General features: G+C 36.4%; 1 protein-coding gene across 2 annotated transcripts in view; it reads left to right on the top strand.

Annotated features, from left to right (window-relative positions):
• arhgap18 (Rho GTPase activating protein 18) overlaps positions 1-16376 on the top strand; it is an 83977-nt gene extending 67601 nt beyond the window's left edge. For both annotated transcript variants that reach the window (XM_008118108.3, XM_008118107.3), the window contains exons 9-15: positions 401-560; positions 2940-3022; positions 4494-4700; positions 6170-6334; positions 10347-10471; positions 12401-12462; positions 13629-16376. In XM_008118108.3, coding sequence (XP_008116315.1) covers positions 401-560; positions 2940-3022; positions 4494-4700; positions 6170-6334; positions 10347-10471; positions 12401-12462; positions 13629-13720 — 894 coding nt within the window. In that variant the 3' untranslated portion in view covers positions 13721-16376. The remainder of the gene's footprint in view (positions 1-400; positions 561-2939; positions 3023-4493; positions 4701-6169; positions 6335-10346; positions 10472-12400; positions 12463-13628) is intronic.
• The last annotated feature ends 2171 nt before the right edge of the window (positions 16377-18547 follow it).

Below are 18547 nucleotides of genomic sequence, written 5' to 3' on the forward strand. Positions count from 1 at the left end.
CTCTGTGTAATTAATGCAGAAAGCTAGCACAATATTTTAAAATATAAGGGATGTTTTATCATCAAATTTCAGACTGGTATAATATTTTTAAAGGAGAGCCAGCATCGTGTAGTAGTTTGAGTTTTAGACTGTGATTCTGGAGGCGATGATTTGAATCCCTGCTCACCCTTGGAAACCCATTGGGTGACCTTGGGCAAGTTACACTGTTCTCAGGGAAAGCCAAAGCCCCTTTGACCACATCTTGCCAAGAAATCCCCATGATAGGATCGTCTTAAGTTGGAAACAACTTGAAGGCATAAAACAAAACCAGTAATACTTTTGAAATCTTGTTTTCAAAAAGCATAAATATGATTTGTGTGGCTGTCTGCATTGACTTTTCTTTTGCTCTTGTGCCTTTCAGAATCTTTGCCAAGAGCTTGAAGCAAAATTTTATGAAGGGACTTTCTGCTGGGAAAATGTAAAGCAGCATGATGCAGCAAGTCTTCTGAAGCTTTTTATCCGAGAACTGCCTCAGCCACTGCTTACTATGGAATATCTTAAGGCTTTCCAGGATGTGCAAAGTAAGTACATGGCAGTTGTGTCACATACTGAATCTGCATCATGGATGCATGTCAATACTTGTTTTGCCTGTAACATGGGATGATCAAAGAACAACTTACATCCTTACTGGACACAGTTAAACTTCCCTGCCTTGCAGTCTTATGGCATATATCCAGTTGGTGTCACTCTGGAGTCCTATTTGATCCAATACATATTTCTGTTACCAGAGCAGGAAGGAAGGCAGTTTTGTTTCTAACCCTGCCCATATTCTACTTCCCACACTGTTTCAAGTGCCCTCAAACTTTCTGAATCATTAGGAGTGGGACGCAGACAAAGAGCACTACTGAAAATGGTGATATGTCCTCATTCAATTGACCAGCACATTTCACCAGCAGTATTACAACACTTAAATTGGACTCCATGAAATTATCTGCAGATTGCTCTGGAGACTTCATGCATCTGAAAGCAAAGATGCAACATTACTTTTTATAAAAAATATTTTGTTTATTTGACTATTTTTTTAAAAAAGGGGGGGATTTATTTCTTTTTGTATGGGAGGAATAGTGATCCACAACTGGAGTAGATTTATAAAAAATATAGGCTATTAAAAATGGTCCAGAATGGACTGCACCATAAAATATATTATACAGTCAGCTCTCCACCTTTGCTGCATTTGGGGGTGCAGAATCCTCCAAAAGTGAACCCCCCCGACAAATTAAAAAAAAGTTTTTTAAATCTGAGAGAACATATATCTAGAAATATCAAGGTCCTCCAAAGCATAAATAAAACTTCAATCAGATATTGATCATAGAATCATATTATGAGAGGCTATATCAATCCAATCCCCAAATAATAAAATCTGTAACAGTCAAATCCCAAAATGTGGATGGCAAACTGTCTTCTAAATTTAGGAGGATATTTATATTCCTATTTAGAAATATTATATATTTAAAAAAACACATTATAAAAGCTGCACCATTGTTGTAATTTTCATTATTTCTACAGTTTTTGTGAATAGCCCAAAGTATATATTTCATATTTTCCAATTTAGAGTTTATTATATAGTTTCTCTGGTCAGGTTGAAAGAGGTAGTGGTTAGATCTATATATATAAAAGAGTGATGGCATCACGGCGACCCACAAAACAACAAAACTACAGGGCCTCCAACCTCGAAATTTGACAACACAACCCATTATCCACGCCTCTAGGTTGATACAACAAAAAGAAAAGAAAAATAAAGTCCTAATTAGAGAGAGAGGAATAATTGCTTTTATCCAATTGCTGCCAGTTAGAAGGCTAAGCTCCTCCAACTTGGTCTCCTAGCAACCCAATAAAAAATAATAAAAAACACTAAAAATTAATACAATAAAATACTATAATAACAGAAAATAACTAAAAATAATACAAGAAAATAATAAAATATAATAAATAAAAATATAACTTACAATAAAATTAATAAAAAATTGCAAATAACGTCAATTAAAAATTACACAACAATTTTTAACCAATACCACCACCACTTTGCCACAGCAACGCGTGGCCGGGCACAGCTAGTATATTATAAAAGCGGATATTCACTTGTTTTCATCCAGAAGTTTTGCACAGGTCAAATATAGACGTACTAATGTGTGATAATTCACACTGTGAAGCACCAGAACAAAGAAAGAATATAGTTACAAGTTCAAGTTATGTATTTCTTTTATTTGCTTGTTTATAATTATTGTGCATGAGCAGTATAATGTGTTCACTTGAACCCTGGCAATATCTGAAAGTTTGAAAATTTATAGTGTTTGTATGTGCATATTGTGTTTGTGTAGGCTTCGGGTTTTTTCACGTTGGATTTTATTCTTGCCATGATGGCTAAGTTGTAAATAAAAATGTTAAGGAAACTATCTGCTGAAACGTTTTTCAGCCTGCTGAGCACTGCTGATAACAGCATTACTGTTGGCCTGAAATGATTGCTTAGAAATCCTGCAGAGATTGGGGATTCACTGATTCAGCATCAGAAATTACTTGGTATACATTTATACTAAACATGTTCTTAACAAAGAACATTGGGCTTCAGTAAGTGTCACAAATGTATTTCCTTTTCACATGCATAAATGGCAGTATTATCTGGGAAGGATTTCTGTCCTATTAAATATTCATACATTAAGAAACATTGTTGTATGAAATAAAGCAGCAAAAGAAGGCCAGACTCATTATCTGAGACAGAATAACTCCTGTCACAGTTGAGTCATGAGACACTATCTAAAATCAAATTGGAATATGTTGCAGTAGTGCTTTCAGAACTTGCATAGGAAATCAATATGCCTTGCCAAGGAAGTTTCACACAAGCTAATGTTTTTGAATAAATGCAGAATTATTTGAAATTTGGTCTTTTCGCATTTCATTGATAGAACTTCCAACAAAGAAGCATCAGCTACAAGCATTGAATCTATTGGTTCTCCTTCTCCCAGAGGGAAACAGAGATACTTTGAAGGTTAGAAAATTATTATATCATATTTATATAACTGTATCCAGGAAGAGATGGTTTGTGTGTTCTGCATTTAAAGCAAAAGTAGTCACTACAAATAACTGAAGAATAAGCTTGCTGCTTTCCTGCCAGCTGGCATTCCAAACTTATGTTTTTACCACAAAGGTGTTTGAAATAGACTCAAGACAGGAAGAAGTATTGCCAGTACTATGCAGTGTAAGTTCTTTCTATAAAAGTTGAATGCCTAAGGAAATAATATTTCTTTAGGCATTTGCTAGATCCTCCAGTGTGATTCTATGGTATGCTTCACCCTGATATTATCATAGAGAAGTGCTGGAGGACCTAGCAAATACCTAGAGGGGAAAGGTCTCTGTTGAAATCATCAGTCTTCCAGTGCATGTCTATGTTATGTTGGGACAGGAATGCATTTATTTAACAGTGTTCCAAATTATTTGCAGTTTCCAGTAATCGAAGTCTGTCTGGACATGTATTGCACAAGCTATAGGGGCATTATTGTATATTTAGACTGAAGAAGATAAGTGTGGACGACATAAGACAGTCCTTGAAATATTTGCAGGACTATTACATAGAAAGAGGAAAGAAGTACTCCCTCTTCTCTCAGAAGGAAAAACTAGATCTAATGATTTTAAATAATCAGATATTAGATCTCAAATGGTTGTGGGAGAAACCTCTTGATAATCAAAGTTTAACAATGGAACAAGCTATTTGGAAGGATAACATATTCTTCACTGGAGGTTTTCAGACAGAGTCTGGACATCCTCTGCATTAAGCAGAGGAAGCAGTAAATTAGCCTAAACGATTCTGTTTAGCTCTATGATTCTATTGTTCTCTTTTCCACTATTCCACCACCACCATCACCAATTTGCTGTCAAGTACTGAGATGAGTTTTAATGGATATTGAACACACAGTTCTTCTAAGAGCCAAAGACTGAATAAAATCTTTTGCAATCTGAGAATGGGATGCATGCCCAAATTAGATGAGCAATATGAAACTATGTGGTGTATTCGTCAGAGTACTGGATTATAACTAGGAGTCCTGGATACTCCTCTCCAGGAAGCCATGAAAACCATGGATCTTGGGATTGTCTCACATTTATGTTGTGAGAATAATGCAGAGAGGGAAACGGTGTACTCCCCGTGTTAATTTGAGGAAAGGCAGGATATAAATGTAAGAAATTAGCAAACCATGTATTCCCTCAAGAAACCGTTTCTAAACTGCATCTTGATGGCGCCAGGAAGCTGCTCAATAATAATAGATCACCTGTTTGTCTTTCTATTGGAGGTAAAAAGATGTTTTCCCTTATTTGTGTCCAGTTTTAGCATAGAAGACACAAATGGGGCAACCTTTTTACATGTAGTTCAACCATCTTTCTGCAGTACTTTGCTTAGATGATATGTTTTATTTATTTTATGGTCTTGTACATAATGTCTTCTCAAATGCCACTCTCACTTCCAGGTACTCCTTGAATTTCTACAAAGAGTAATTGATCACCGAGAGAAGAACAAAATGAACCTAAAGAACGTTGCCGTGGTTATGGCCCCAAATCTCTTCATGTTTCATGGTTTGGGTTCCAAGACTACAGAAAAAAGCGAGTTTGTTATGGCGGCTGGGACAGCAAGTGTCATGCGTTTTATGATTAAATTCCAAAATCTTCTTTGGACTGTAAGTTTGTTCTTTGTTGCCCTGACTTAATTACTTTGAGAAATAAGTGTCCCAACTAATTTCCCTTTACAGAGGATGCAGGTGACTCAACATTTAAACTTTTGAAAGGTTACCATAAAGGTTACATAAGAGGAATTTTGAATTTGCATGCAAACACTTATTTTGCCTGTATGCTTATTTAATATACAAACAGCATTGTTCTAAATTTTCCAGTTGACAGTGGTTAATGGCTTAATACAGTGGTTCGCAACCTGTGGGTCCCCAGGTGTTTTGGCCTACAACTCCCAGAAATCCCAGCCAGTTTACCAGCTGCTAGGATTTCTGGGAGTTGAAGGTCAAAACATCTGGGGACCCACAGGTTGAGTACCACTGGCTTAAGACATTTATGGAATAAATAATGTGCTTTATGTATTTTACTGTATAATTTTAATATTTATTTTTACAGAGTTAAATAATCCATGTTTTGTTAGCTTTATTTTGTGTTTCTGAACAAGCTAGAATTTATTTATTTACTATATGTAAAATATTTGTATGCTATCCTATGCAGCATTCTGTCCTAGGACAGCTGATAAGTTAAAAATATTCAGAATCCATTAAGCCAGATAAGAATATCTAGCACATAACACACATACCCCACTCCTGACCAAGAAATGCAGAAAGGAAGGAATTTCCCTTTTTAGAAATAGACTTAACTTCTGATCAACTATTTGTGAAAGCCTTATAGCAGATGTACCATTGTGTTTTGGACTCCCTGAGACAGTTTTATTACAATTACATTTTTCTGAACCTGTTAAAGGATGGTGTTTTTCCTGCTTTATTTTATGATTCTATTATTTCTTGTTTTATGGCTTGATTTGTTTTGTTGTAATAATGTTGGAGTATTCTTAATTATTATCACTTTTAAATAGTTGTAATCTGTCTGAACTGTGAATTGGATGGAAAGGAAAGGTATGAATTCTAGAATCAACAAATATATCAAAACACACCACTATAAAATACATACACCAAAACATATGATACAAAGATCAAAATACAGTGATAGTAGAATGCAAATCCAAAACTCATGGTTCAAAGTTGACCTGGTAGTCCTGCTGGAAGAGATGGGTCTTCAGTTGCATTTTGAATTGTGACAACTGATTTAGCTGTTGAAGCTCTTCCTGTCAGGTTGTTCCACAGTCTTGGGGCGGCTGATGAAAAGGTCCTTTGCGTTTCGGTTGCCAGACAGTTCTGGTTAGTTGGAGTAAGCGTCCCCCAAAAGACCTCAGTATCCTAAAGGGCAGATTATATGGGAAGAGGCAATTCTGTAGGTGGGCACAAACCATGTAGATGTACAGGGCAGTATATGGATGTGTGTTTTAGTGGTTTTATACATGTAAAAATATTTGTGTGTGTTTTATTTGGTCTTTTTCTTGAATAATATATTTTTAAAGTAGTAATAATATCCTTCATAACATTTCGTGTGCTTGTAGATTCCAACATTTCTTGTGAACCAAGTAAGAAAGCAAAATGCCGAAAGTCAAAAAAAGGAGAGAAAAGACAAAGCAATGAGGAAATTGCTGAAAAAAATGGCTTATGACCGAGAAAAGCATGAGAAGCAAGACAAAAGCAACCATGATGTAAAATGTCTCAATGATGTAAGCAAGCATGTAACATTCAATAAATGATGTTTCACCTTGAAACTATAGGCATACTACTAGGACAAGAGATAAGTATAAAGTTACAGTATAGTTTTCATAGTTACATCTTCCCTTCCAGCACATATAAATGGAAGCTACAGTGATTATCTGAAAAACCTGACCTCATTAAAATGATGCCTCAGGTACTAGTAAAGCAGTGATTGCAATATGTATAAAGTTCTGTGGCCAAAATATTTAAAATGGCTATCTGTTGAAATGTTACACCCTTAGTTTTGTTTGAATTTTTGGTTTTTCTTGCATATGTTAGATACCTCAGGTCAAGAACACAAAGCTAAGGGTGTTTTCTTGAAATAGCCAATATGTTTTGTCATGAATTTATTTTAGTAACTGTAGAGCCAGGAAGACTTCTCACTGTCTGAGGCAAAGGGTTAGTGCCACTATCTCCTTGCCATCACACCTTCCTTTCCTGCCATGTCTCCTGCCTCACGCTGAGACAACATGGGTGGTCATGGAGACTGCTTGTGCCGAATTGATTGTCAAGACACTTCTATAATGCCTCACTTTGAGAAAGGACTCCTCAGAATGAAATATTTGAACCTTGGCAGCTCTTTGGAGAGATCACTTGCTACATCTCTCTCTCTCTCTGGTAGGGTTCCCTCAGCTCAGTGCATCAGGCAGACAGCTTCTCTGGAAACCTGCCACATGGATCACTTTCCTGCTGCATTTGGTGCAGTGTAGCTGGACAGAGTAGCCTCTATGGGGGGACTCATTGCAAGGAGATGGATTGTCCAACTGTCGTACCTGAGGCAGGCTTCCTGAACAAGCCAGCTATGTATACTGCATTTGAGAGATCCGGATCTCACAAATGGTTAATTTATTGTTGCTCATTTTACTAGCTGTTGTGGCTTGTACACACCTAATTTGGCAACTTCATTTTTGCAGTTCAAGATCACATTTCTTGACCTCCATGAGAATAGGAACAGAGGGAACTTGAAAGCCACTTGTGAAATTACCTGGATTTTAATTCTGTCATTGTTACTGTTTATTTCACTTTTTTGTTGCCTTTTTATGGAGGCTATCAGGGCAGTGCACAATCCACCAAGATAAAACAGTAACATATGTAAGAGACAGAAATCAAAAACACTTAAACACTAAAGGCACTAATCCAATTGAATTGCAATTTTAAAGGCTACACTGAAAATTTATTCCTAAGTACCTTTTTGAAAAACCGAGAAAGTGAGGAACAGTTTTAAAACTTTCTGGAATGCTTTCATGCCCCCCCAAAACTGGAACACCTTCACACACCCCCAAAATAGCATTGAAAGCAATATACAATATATTACAGACCAACAGTCACGACAAAAAAACACTTGTCATATACACAGCAGATTAAAACACAGTTCTCCAAAACACTTTATGGAAGCATCAATAGCAGCAGCAAAAGGCAATTTTCATTAACTTTACCTTTAAAAATCCATTATTCATCTGTTCAAATACTACTTCCACAGTGAATTCATGATGGTTTATATGATAAACATATCTAAAAGTTAATTATATCCAGTCTATGTTAGGATCAGTGTAACATATTTATGACAGAATCAAATATAAATATAACACATAACAGTATACATCCAAAATATTTGCACTTTGTAGTGTTCTGCATACCAATTCTCTTCCAATTAGTGCAACCCATTTTCACCTAGAATCATATTTTCAATTGTGGTGAATTAGAGACATCTCATGGAGGGTTTCAGAACTGCACTGCCGTAAAGGATACATTTTTAGCATCTTAGAACCAAAGTAGAAGTGATGATGGCAGTCATATCAATTTCTCTGCCATATTCTCTCTCTCTCTCTCTCTCTCACACACACACACACACACACACACACACACACACACACACACACACACATATATATATATATATATATATATATATATATATATATATGGACGTGTGTCTAAGACCATTGATTTTACTATAGTTCCCAGATACAGAGCATGTTCTACTACAATAAATTACTAATTAGAAAGGGGAATTGGAGCAGGCACAAGATTTTGTTATTCCAACATCCCAAGCAGTGCCTGCTGAAATTCTCTCTTCTATCAAACTATGGAAGATATGTTTTCTCTGTGATACCTTATAACTGGAAGCGAGAGCAGTTTGGCAGCTTTGTGGTTGTGTGAAGCTGCAGAGCCCTTTTTGAATCAAAAGTTTGTCTTGGAGCCAAAGAAATGCTTATATATTATATTATATATTATATATAATGTATATATAACATGTGTGGGCCTGACCAGTGGCAGATGGATGGAGAGTTTGTGTGAACTAATTCACATAGTGCAAAAAAAGGAAGGAAAGAAAGAAAGAACAATACAATGTTTAAAATGAAGAACGAATTTAACAACATAAACATAACAGTATTTCAAGGAAGATCTCCCTGGGCCATCTAGTTCCTTTCTGCCATGCAGGAAAAACACAAAGCACCTCCAACAGGTGGCCATACAGCCTTGGTGGTAATAATAATAATAATAATAATACCAGAAACCCCATAGGCGATCCAGTCCAACCCCCTTATGCCATGCAGGAAAAACACAATGAAAGCACCCACTGAGTGGTGGGAGGGAAATAGGGTTTTAGAAGCAAAGAAATCCGGGAAGGGGGGGGAGTGGGGTCTGGACAGTGAGAGAGGTAGGGGGAAAAGGGTCTGTGCATCAGGAGGATGCTGCTGCTTTGGCAGCTCAAAACTTTAATTTCCATGCATTTCTCAGGGGGAGGAAAGAGGAGGTGGGAAGCAGCATGGTGCTGCGGAGCCCCCACTATCACCTGTGGAAGCTCAAGGGCTCTCCGGAGCACTGTTTGAGAACCCCTGGTATAAACAATTACTTGCCTTCATAGATTTGAAGCTGTTTGGGTGCAGCACTGAAATGGTCAGGACTAAGGAGTTATAGATGTATTAGTTTCTGGCCTATTGGTTCTTCATAGCAGCAGGAATAGTATTCTTCATATGTCGTTCATTTAGCCTGATGTCAGGTTCCACCCCCCCCCCCCCCCGGTCCCAATTATTGCTCTACAAATAAACCAAAGTTTTTTTGGGTGGGGGGATTTTGTTTTGTCTTTTTTAAAAATAGGCACCTTACTATAATTCGTGAACCAAGTTTAAATATATCTATTTAACTTTTTCCATAATGTATTCTCTGCCTCCACTGTTTTAAAATGACAAAGCTACTTTACAGTTTCTGTTTTCTTCTTATTAGAGGTGAATTATTTGATAAATAGGGTATGGGAAATTGCTGGAAACCACCACTCACCTAATTTTCTGATTTATTAAATCCTAGCATATAGAGAGTCAGTCTAGTAATTAAAACTTTGCAGTGCTTATGCTAAAGATTATATGAATAATTTGTACTTTAATCAAATGTTATATACTATATATTGTATTTAAAAAAACTGAACCCTGCTTTTTAAAAAATAGGAATCCCATTTGTCATTCAATATCAGATACAGCTCATTCAGAATTTGATATATAACTCATTTTTTACACTCTTTTGTTAAGTTTCATAAGTGTTCTTTTACACTGTAGTAAATTTGAAAGAAGATAAAGCATTTGATTTGAAAATATATCTTTTTAGTAATCTTGAAATTTTGTTATGGTAGTGTAAGCACAAAATCAAAAGGGAAATTTTTGTTTCTTTTCAATGTAGAAAGAACATTTGATTGATATGTAAATCGGGTATTTAAACTGTGTGCCTTATGACATGGTGGAAACCTCCTTGAAGGTTCTGATAACAACTTTATTAATTTCTGTGAATGTTGGTATCCATATGTTTTGTGATCCATCATTGTTTTATAGGTCAAAGGAAGGGGGGCCTGCTTTCTATAGAACAATGTGCTTAACTTGAACATTCAGTATGTGATCTGTTCCAATTAATTATTCTGCCCTGTGTTTTGAGAAGCCCCTCAAAGCGAGCTGCAAGCTGCCATGTTACAATTTCATTATTGCTTTGCAGACTGATGTTCCTCAGGGAGTAATACGGGTGCAAGCACCTCATCTTTCCAAAGTTTCCATGGCAATCCAGCTGACTGAAGAATTAAAAGCTGGTGATGTCGTTGCCAGATTCCTCAGCCAAAAAAGGTATAAGCCTGGCTTCTTTATTTCCTAAATGCTTGATTATTAATATTGCTTTTTTAAAATATCACTTTGAAATCTACACCGAAAAGGGGAGAAATTGACTTCATTTTGACAAAGAGCTCAAGGGACACTTAATTGATAATTATCACTGTCTCCAAACTCACTTTTTTAGAAGTCAGGATATAAAACTTCATCAACTAGATTGTTTCCAGTCATTCTATAGAGCCTTAATGAGTTGTCATATTTTGCAGTGTACACATATGCACCTTGATAGTTCAAGAAGTTTAGGAATGGATTTTTGAGCTGGATAAGAAATTCAGGGTGAGATGAACATGTGTGTGCAATTTTGGGTGACATGGATGAAGATAAAAGATGTGGCATTTACAAATATGTCAATGATATCTCATGAACATTAGGAAGGAATTTGTGAGCTGGCTAATGGATTTAAGAGTGTGTTTTGCATGACATGGATGAAAAAACAAAACCGAGGAAGAATTTTTTTAGATTTAAAAAATTACCAATGTGTTTAAAATTAAACATCAAAAAAGAAATTTTTTTAAAAGTAAGCTACCTGGTGTCCTTCACATGTTCTAAACTTCCACTTCCCCAAATCCTAACCATTTTTGACTATGCCATCTGGAAATTTTGTGGAGTTTTAAGCCTAACATCTTGATTGCCAGGTTGCCTACCTTGATATAAATGATCTATTTTTTACATTTCATTAAAAAATCCCATCCCATGTGAGGAAGTAATTTGGCTCGTACAGTTCTGTATGTGTCCTTAACTACTTCTAGCACTTCCTAGGCTAGTGGTCCTCAACCTGTCGGTCCCCAGGTGTTTTGACCTACATCTCCCAGGAATCCCAGCCACTTTACCAGCTGTTAGGATTTCTGGGAATTGAAGGCCAAAACATCTGGGGACCCACAGGTTGAGAACCACTGTCCTAGACCAACCCAACTTTCTGGAGATGACCTGATGGGGGCGAGGAGAGCTGAAGACTAGGATAGGAATTGTCCTCCATCTCTTCAATTTCTTGTTTTTGCAACAGGATGTATGGCTCTAATATTTGTTGCAAGAATGTAAGACTGTTTATTTTGCAAAGCCAGGTCAGTATAAGGAGTATTCAACCTTATTGCTGGACTCCCAGTTTTGGGCTTGTCTAATCCCCTGAGCTGTTGCTAGACTGTAAACATGCATACAGTAATGTCCTATATTTGTCAAATGACTCTCATCTAGTAGTTCATTAGAATGATGGGATCCATTTGTCCCCCAGTTCTCCCCTAAGCCACACTACCACCACAAGGAAATGTTTCCTTTCTTCATTGACTTGTTCTTTCGAACAGATAGCAATTGTATGCAAGTACACTTGCTCCAAAATTTGGATTCTGAAAACTGTTGCTTTTACAGTAATGCCAGTAGTGGTGCAGCAAATGTATTGATCCTCCCCTATACTTTGATAGTGAGGTCACATGGCTTAGTAGAAGCATTGCTCTACAACTGAAACCATAAGTGTGTCAAAATGTATCAACATTGTCTACATCAGTCCTAAAACCTTTATGAGTATGTAAAATTATGGAAGTGTTTTTAAAATTGCTAATATTGATTGCATTTTTTGTAAAAAAAAAAATGGAATTGGGCCAAATTGTTTAAGTTAAATGACCCAGTATAAAATAAGATAGTCAAAAGATTTACATCTTTTCAAGTATGTGAGTTATTTCTCATAATTTTGATTCCATATTATTCATTGGCTTTAATTACCATTATCATCCAAGTATGATATGCTTCTTTCCATTAGTTAACAGATGGTAAATGATAATTTTAGTACATGGACAATTTTCTACATTGTAGAGCATTTTCCTAAGCACATACAGTAGCTTTTAGTTGTAAATGATTTGGTCCACTGCCTAATCATTTTGTGATGTTACTTTTCAGTGGAACTGTCCAAGCGTTGAAGAAAGAAGAAGTGTTTTTATATGAAGTTGGAGGAAATATTGGTAAGACTGTTCGCTCTATAAAACTAGTGTTGATTCAAACTTTGTTTTAATTGTGTGGTCCAGCCTAAATGTGATTGATGTGTGAGGGTACTTTGCGTAAGTACTTCAACCAGAGTGCCTACATGTCAATAGACCAAGCTTGGAAATGTGATACAGTAATTTACCTGCACAACATTGCCTGCTGCATGGTGATTGGACATGAGACATAGAGATAAGAAGTGTTAATTGGGATGGCTGCATATATAGCCTTGTGCTGTGGCAGAAAGTAGAAAATGAGTGCCAATGGACCTTTTAGCCAGAGGACATCACCATTTCTCCCTGAATACAACAATCTGATTTAGAAAGCGAAGTCGGGTTGGTTTTGCTTAGAAATTAGATAGTGGATTACCAGGAAAAACTAAGGCTTTTCAAATAAGACAAGAAAATAATCCTGTCTGAAATCCTGGCTGTAGGTCAATTCTAGGAAGAACAAGTGATCTGACATGGTCTAATGTAACTTAATATCCTTCCTAAATACCTTAAAGGCATCAGATCCTGTCTGATTTTAGAAGCTTAGCTGACCATGCCATGTGCTGTAGACTATGTTTCAGAGGAAGACTGGCAAAACCACCTCTGAATATTTGTTGTCTAAGAAAACCCTATACAATTTATGGAGCCACCGTAACAGGCTATTTGAGGACCCATGCACACACACATCAGTTTATTTTCTATGTCACCCAGAGAACTCACAATGTAGGGTGGGATAGAAATATTTCAATACAATAAATAAACAAATCTTGGAATATGCTGGGCTTGCTTCCTCTGTGGTAACTGACTCATGGATAATGTTCTCATGGTCTCCCTCATGGTATTTTGACTTGGTGATGATGTGTTACTTCCATTTTAGAGCCAAGAATCAGCCAGGATTAAAGACTGCCTTGCTGTCTTGGGAAAGCTTGCAAAAAGCTTTTAGAGCATAATATTACTACTTATTTCAGATCTTCATATACAGTTACAGCATTTATTTCTTCTCTGTGGCATCTTGCCTCATTTTTATTGCTCATGCAACCCATTGTCTGTTTACCTCCAAAGTAAGTTGCACTGCATTCAGCAGAGTTTAACCTAAAGTAAATCTTCATCATATTTAAAATCTGTAATTTTACATAATGCATGTGTTTCTCTAACAGGTGAACGCTGCCTAGACGAAGATACCTACATGAAGGATTTGTATCAGCTAAACCCCAATGCAGAATGGATTATAAAATGTAAAAACTGCTGAAGTTGTGAATCTATGAAGAAACTGATGCTGCAGATGGTTTTTTTTGTAATACTATAAATATTCAGGTGTACCAAAACAAAAAGGAGAGTGTGCTCATTTGATACTTGAAGCACTGTGAAGGGGGAGTTGTCAGTGCTACACTTGGCTTTCAGGAAGGCTGCTTCCCTTTTCCCCAAGTCATTGTGAGCTACTGTAGCAATGCAGGATAAGAGTTAGCTGTGCAGGGCCAATATGTACAGACAGTTCTTTTTCCTGTGGGAACCATTGTGCCTTTGAAATGGTCCCATCTGATTATTTGTACTTTCCAATTGTTTATTATACCTTCATTTTGTAAAACAAAACCAAAAAAAGGGCCAGATATTTTTAACCAAGATATCTGTAAACGGTGGGGTAGGAAAAGCATTTCTTTATGGGTCCTGATTCTCAAAATGTGGTATATCAGGTATGAGAAAGCCAGGCAGTGGTGGTGTGATATATGTCATAGAAAGAGGTACCTGCTTACCATTGTAGATAACTGTTTATTTGTATGGTTGAGTCTCCACATTAGCAGAATTGACTTCTGTGGATTTGATTATTCATTAATTTGATTAAAATTGTTTTTCTAGCAATCTGTAGGTTCTCCAGTATGATTCTATAGTGAACGTCTGGTGTACATTGACCATAGAGTCATGCTGGAGGAGCTAAAGATTCACAGACATGTGTTATCTCAGGTAAAAAAGTAACATTTAAAAAAAATCAGTTTTTCACTTTTATGAGGTCCTGTGCCTCTAAACCCAGTGAATGTAGAGGGATGACTATAGTTTCAGGTCTGCAAGATGATCTGTCCTCACTGTTCCGAGGAATACGTTTCTGTAAAGGACATGACATAGTTTTACTTTGATGTGATTCACATGATCATCATAGTTGGAAAATGGAGTGCTGTGAAAGTGATGTTTTTCCATCTTAGATAGAAGTAAATCTGTATTTACTTCCCTAAGTGGATCTCTCTTCTTAGTTCTTAAAAAAAAAAACCACTTACAGAAGTATTCTAGAATAAAGTAAAAATATATAGAAATATAGAATCACATCCCTTTGTGAAAAAGTGCAGCAAAAAAATTAAAAGAACGGGCTGTGAAATCTAAGAAACTATGAAAATTGTATAGATCCTCCAGTATGAAATATTAATATGCAGTAAAAGTGGGTAACATACTAATGTTACTGTCCCATTTTCAGCATGTGTTAATTCTTGCTATCATTCGCCACATTCCCCCAACTGGCATCTTCCAAATTTTTAGGATTATTTTCTCATCATTCTTAGTCACCATATCCCTGCTGGCTGGAATGATGGGAGTTGTAGTTCAGTATCATGACAACTGGGGGTCTTAGGGCTGGAGAAAACTTCCTTGTGTCAATAGCCCATCAGCCATAAAGTTACTGTTCTGTCATTGTTGCAGTTTCAGCTTTTCTGGTTTATTCATCTAATGGCAGGAAAATAATAGTTGTTATAGTTGTTACGTGGCAACAGTGAAACGTAGAGCTGTGGAAGGATGCTGTTTGAATGTCATGTGCATCACAGATATCTCCAGCAAACATCATCCTAGTTTCCTACTTTAAAACTGTTTTAGGGATTTTTTCTAAGTAATATAAGCATACCTTTAATATCAGTGAGCCTTCTCCTTTCTGTGTCATCCCTTTCTCTCTTGGGAATTGCCACTATACGTCTTTGGTCAATGCAGTATCCTCTTCAGTAATTAGTTTTTAGTTCCCTTTCAGACTATCCCTGTTTCTACTTCTATATAGAATCATAGAGTTGGAAGAGACCTCGTGGGCCATCCAGTCCAACCCCCTGCCAAGAAGCAGGGAAAATTGCATTCAAAGCACCCCTGACAGATGCCAACAATTAGCACTGTGTGTGAACTTTGCCTTCCCTCCATGGCTGTGGATGCAGTAGTAGCCACTGGTTATATCTATTCATGTCAGTTTATTAAAGGTATGGGGTCCATTAGAGAATGGATTCTTCTTTGAAGCATCTATGCTCTTCCAAGATCAGTTCCAGAAAGCTGAAGCATCTTCTAGAGCATATTTGGAGAGGGCATGAGATTGCTGGAGAGAGAGAAAGGAGAGGCAAACTTCCACTGTTGATGAGAAAGTTCACTTCCATAATATTGGATGAGTATTTTCCTTTCACCAAACACCTCTGATAAAATGGAAATTTTTAAAGCATTGCTTATGAACCTAGAATTTTAAAAGTCATGTAGGTGCACTATGCAATAAATTGTGTTTATAATAATTTTATAGTCCTTAGCTGCTCCAAATAAGATTAATATGTGAAAGAAAATCTAGGTATTTAAATCAGAAACAGTTGATACTGTTGAGAACAGTAGTAGTGGTCATTAAAAACAAACCACCAATGACCTGTAGATTTAATGTTTTTTTTTAAAATAAAGATAACTTCATTGCTGGATTAGTGCCATTATCTTTTTATTAAAATTTGAAAAAGCTTTTATACATAAATGGATTTTCTTAATGCTGTTTTAATTTGAATTACTACTTGTGTACATAAGGTTACACAAAAAATACTGACAAGTAGGTGAATCAGCTAATTTGTTCTGATTTCATAGTTCTGTAGATTTGTACATAAAATGAAATGTTTCAGAATAAAAATGGTGGGTCTGTTTTTCTTTTCCTCCTCTATATATTGTTGAATTGAGCACAACATGGTCTTTGAATCAGAAGAAAAATAGCATTTGAGAAGAAAGTCAAGCCAGAAGAAAACCAAAATTCATTTTTTGAGAAAGTTGCAGTGGCCTTTGTGGCAAGGTGATTTTAGGAGTTAAAATCCAAAATATTTTTTTCTGCACTTTGGACCCCCCCCCCCCCAAACAAAGAAATCACTTCCCCTGTGAAACTAAGGAAGATCATATCCTTCCATATCCCATGAATTTAATCGACTGTGACAATCCTCTTCTAGTTTTTGTATTCATAATTAATGACATGAATTTGAACCTGCCCTTGTTTCACAGTTTATCCCACCATCAATTCATTGTGAAAGATAACATCTACTTACTGGAAATGAAATACCGAAACATTGTGGGAAAACATTTACACTTTTCTTACTAAATTTTCAATTTGAAGAAGAGTTCTGTTAGTTCAAAACACTGCACTTGCCGTAAACACTAGATGGTTCCAATGAAAGTAACCAGTTTTGCTTTTTGATGGGATCACTACTGGGGCTGGTGAAATAAAATGTGTCAAGGTTTCTTTTTGCAGTGAAATTCTTGACATATCTTTCACTTTACTTTCTTGATTTATAAGATAAATATGTAAGTTGTTCAGTTATTGTGCTTCCTGTGATTTGCCATCAAGTCATTTCTTGAAGTGACCTTATCATGGAGTTTTGTTGGCAAGTTTTTTTTCAGAGTTTGTCTTTGTCTTCTTTTGAAGCAGCAAGAGGGTTACTTGCCCAAGGCCAAACTGTGAATTTCTATGGATTTGAACTCCGGTCTCTACAGTGCTTCCTGTAGTAGACCACATGTATGGAAGAATGGTGAGGGTTAGTGAGTTCCCTCATGATGTATTTTCTGACAAATGAAGGTAATGTTTTTGGGGGGATTCTGTGGAATGTTGCTGCATTGCCAACACAGCTACAGTAGAGTCTCACTTATCCAACATTTGCTTATCCAACGTTCTGGATTATCCAACGCATTTTTATAGTCAATGTTTTCAATATATCGTGATTTTTTGGTGCTAAATTCGTAAATACAGTAATTACTACGTAGCATTACTGCATATTGAACTATTTTTTCTGTCACATTTGTTGTATAACATGATGTTTTGATGCTTAATTTGTAAAATCATAACCTAATTTGATGTTTAATAGGCTTCTACTTAATCTCTCCTTATTATCCAACATATTCGCTTATCCAACGTTCTGCCGGCCCGTTTATGTTGGATAAGTGAGACTCTACTGTACTTCTGAATATGGAGCCCATTCTAAGAAAGCCTGTTTTTAGAATTATTCCAGAATCCCAATCACTTTAATCTGGCCTTGTGCACTGATATGCGCCTATTACAATTCCTTGCTTCATTTGTGAAGACAACTACAGGCAGTCTCTGAGTTACAGACATCTGACTTACAAACAACTCATAGTTAAGAACAGGGGAGGGACAATAGGAAGCGAGAGAAATCTACCCCTCGGAAGGGAAATTCATCAATGAAAGAGTTATCATGGGAAAAGGGTGTCTCCACTGGAGCTTTATCATCAATCCATGTTTCCACAGCAAGCCATTTTTTTTTCAAAATCCAGTTATCACAGGGACAGAAAGTGAGGTGAAATCTTCTGAACAGAAGCACAGACAGCAAAACAAACTACAGGGATTTTAACCCTTCTCTATGTTATCCAAAGCAGGTGTGTGTGTGTGTATGGCTAGAGTTACACTTAAAATGTACCTATTCTGACTTACATACAAATTTATCTTAAGAACAAACCTGCAGAACCTATCTTGTTCATAACTTAGGGACTGCCTATAATTAAATATTAATCAACTTATGTTATGTATCTATTTCTGTGTCTAACATTTTGCATTTTCATTGAAAAGGATTTTGTGCATCCCTAGATATACAGTAGAGTCTCACTTATCCAAGCCTCACTTATCCAAGATTCTGGATTATCCAAAGCCATTTTTGTAGTCAATGTTTTCAATATATTGTGATATTTTGGTGCTAAATTTGTAAATACTAGGCTTGCTCAAATAATTCGATTTCCCCGTTACCCGTTATTAATTCGTTATTTTCGTTTGTTTTGAAGCAATATACGGCCTTGATTGTCCACATGTCTGGATATCGCG

Source organism: Anolis carolinensis, chromosome 1, assembly GCF_035594765.1.
Source record: "Anolis carolinensis isolate JA03-04 chromosome 1, rAnoCar3.1.pri, whole genome shotgun sequence".
NCBI classification, from domain to species: Eukaryota; Metazoa; Chordata; class Lepidosauria; order Squamata; family Dactyloidae; genus Anolis; species Anolis carolinensis.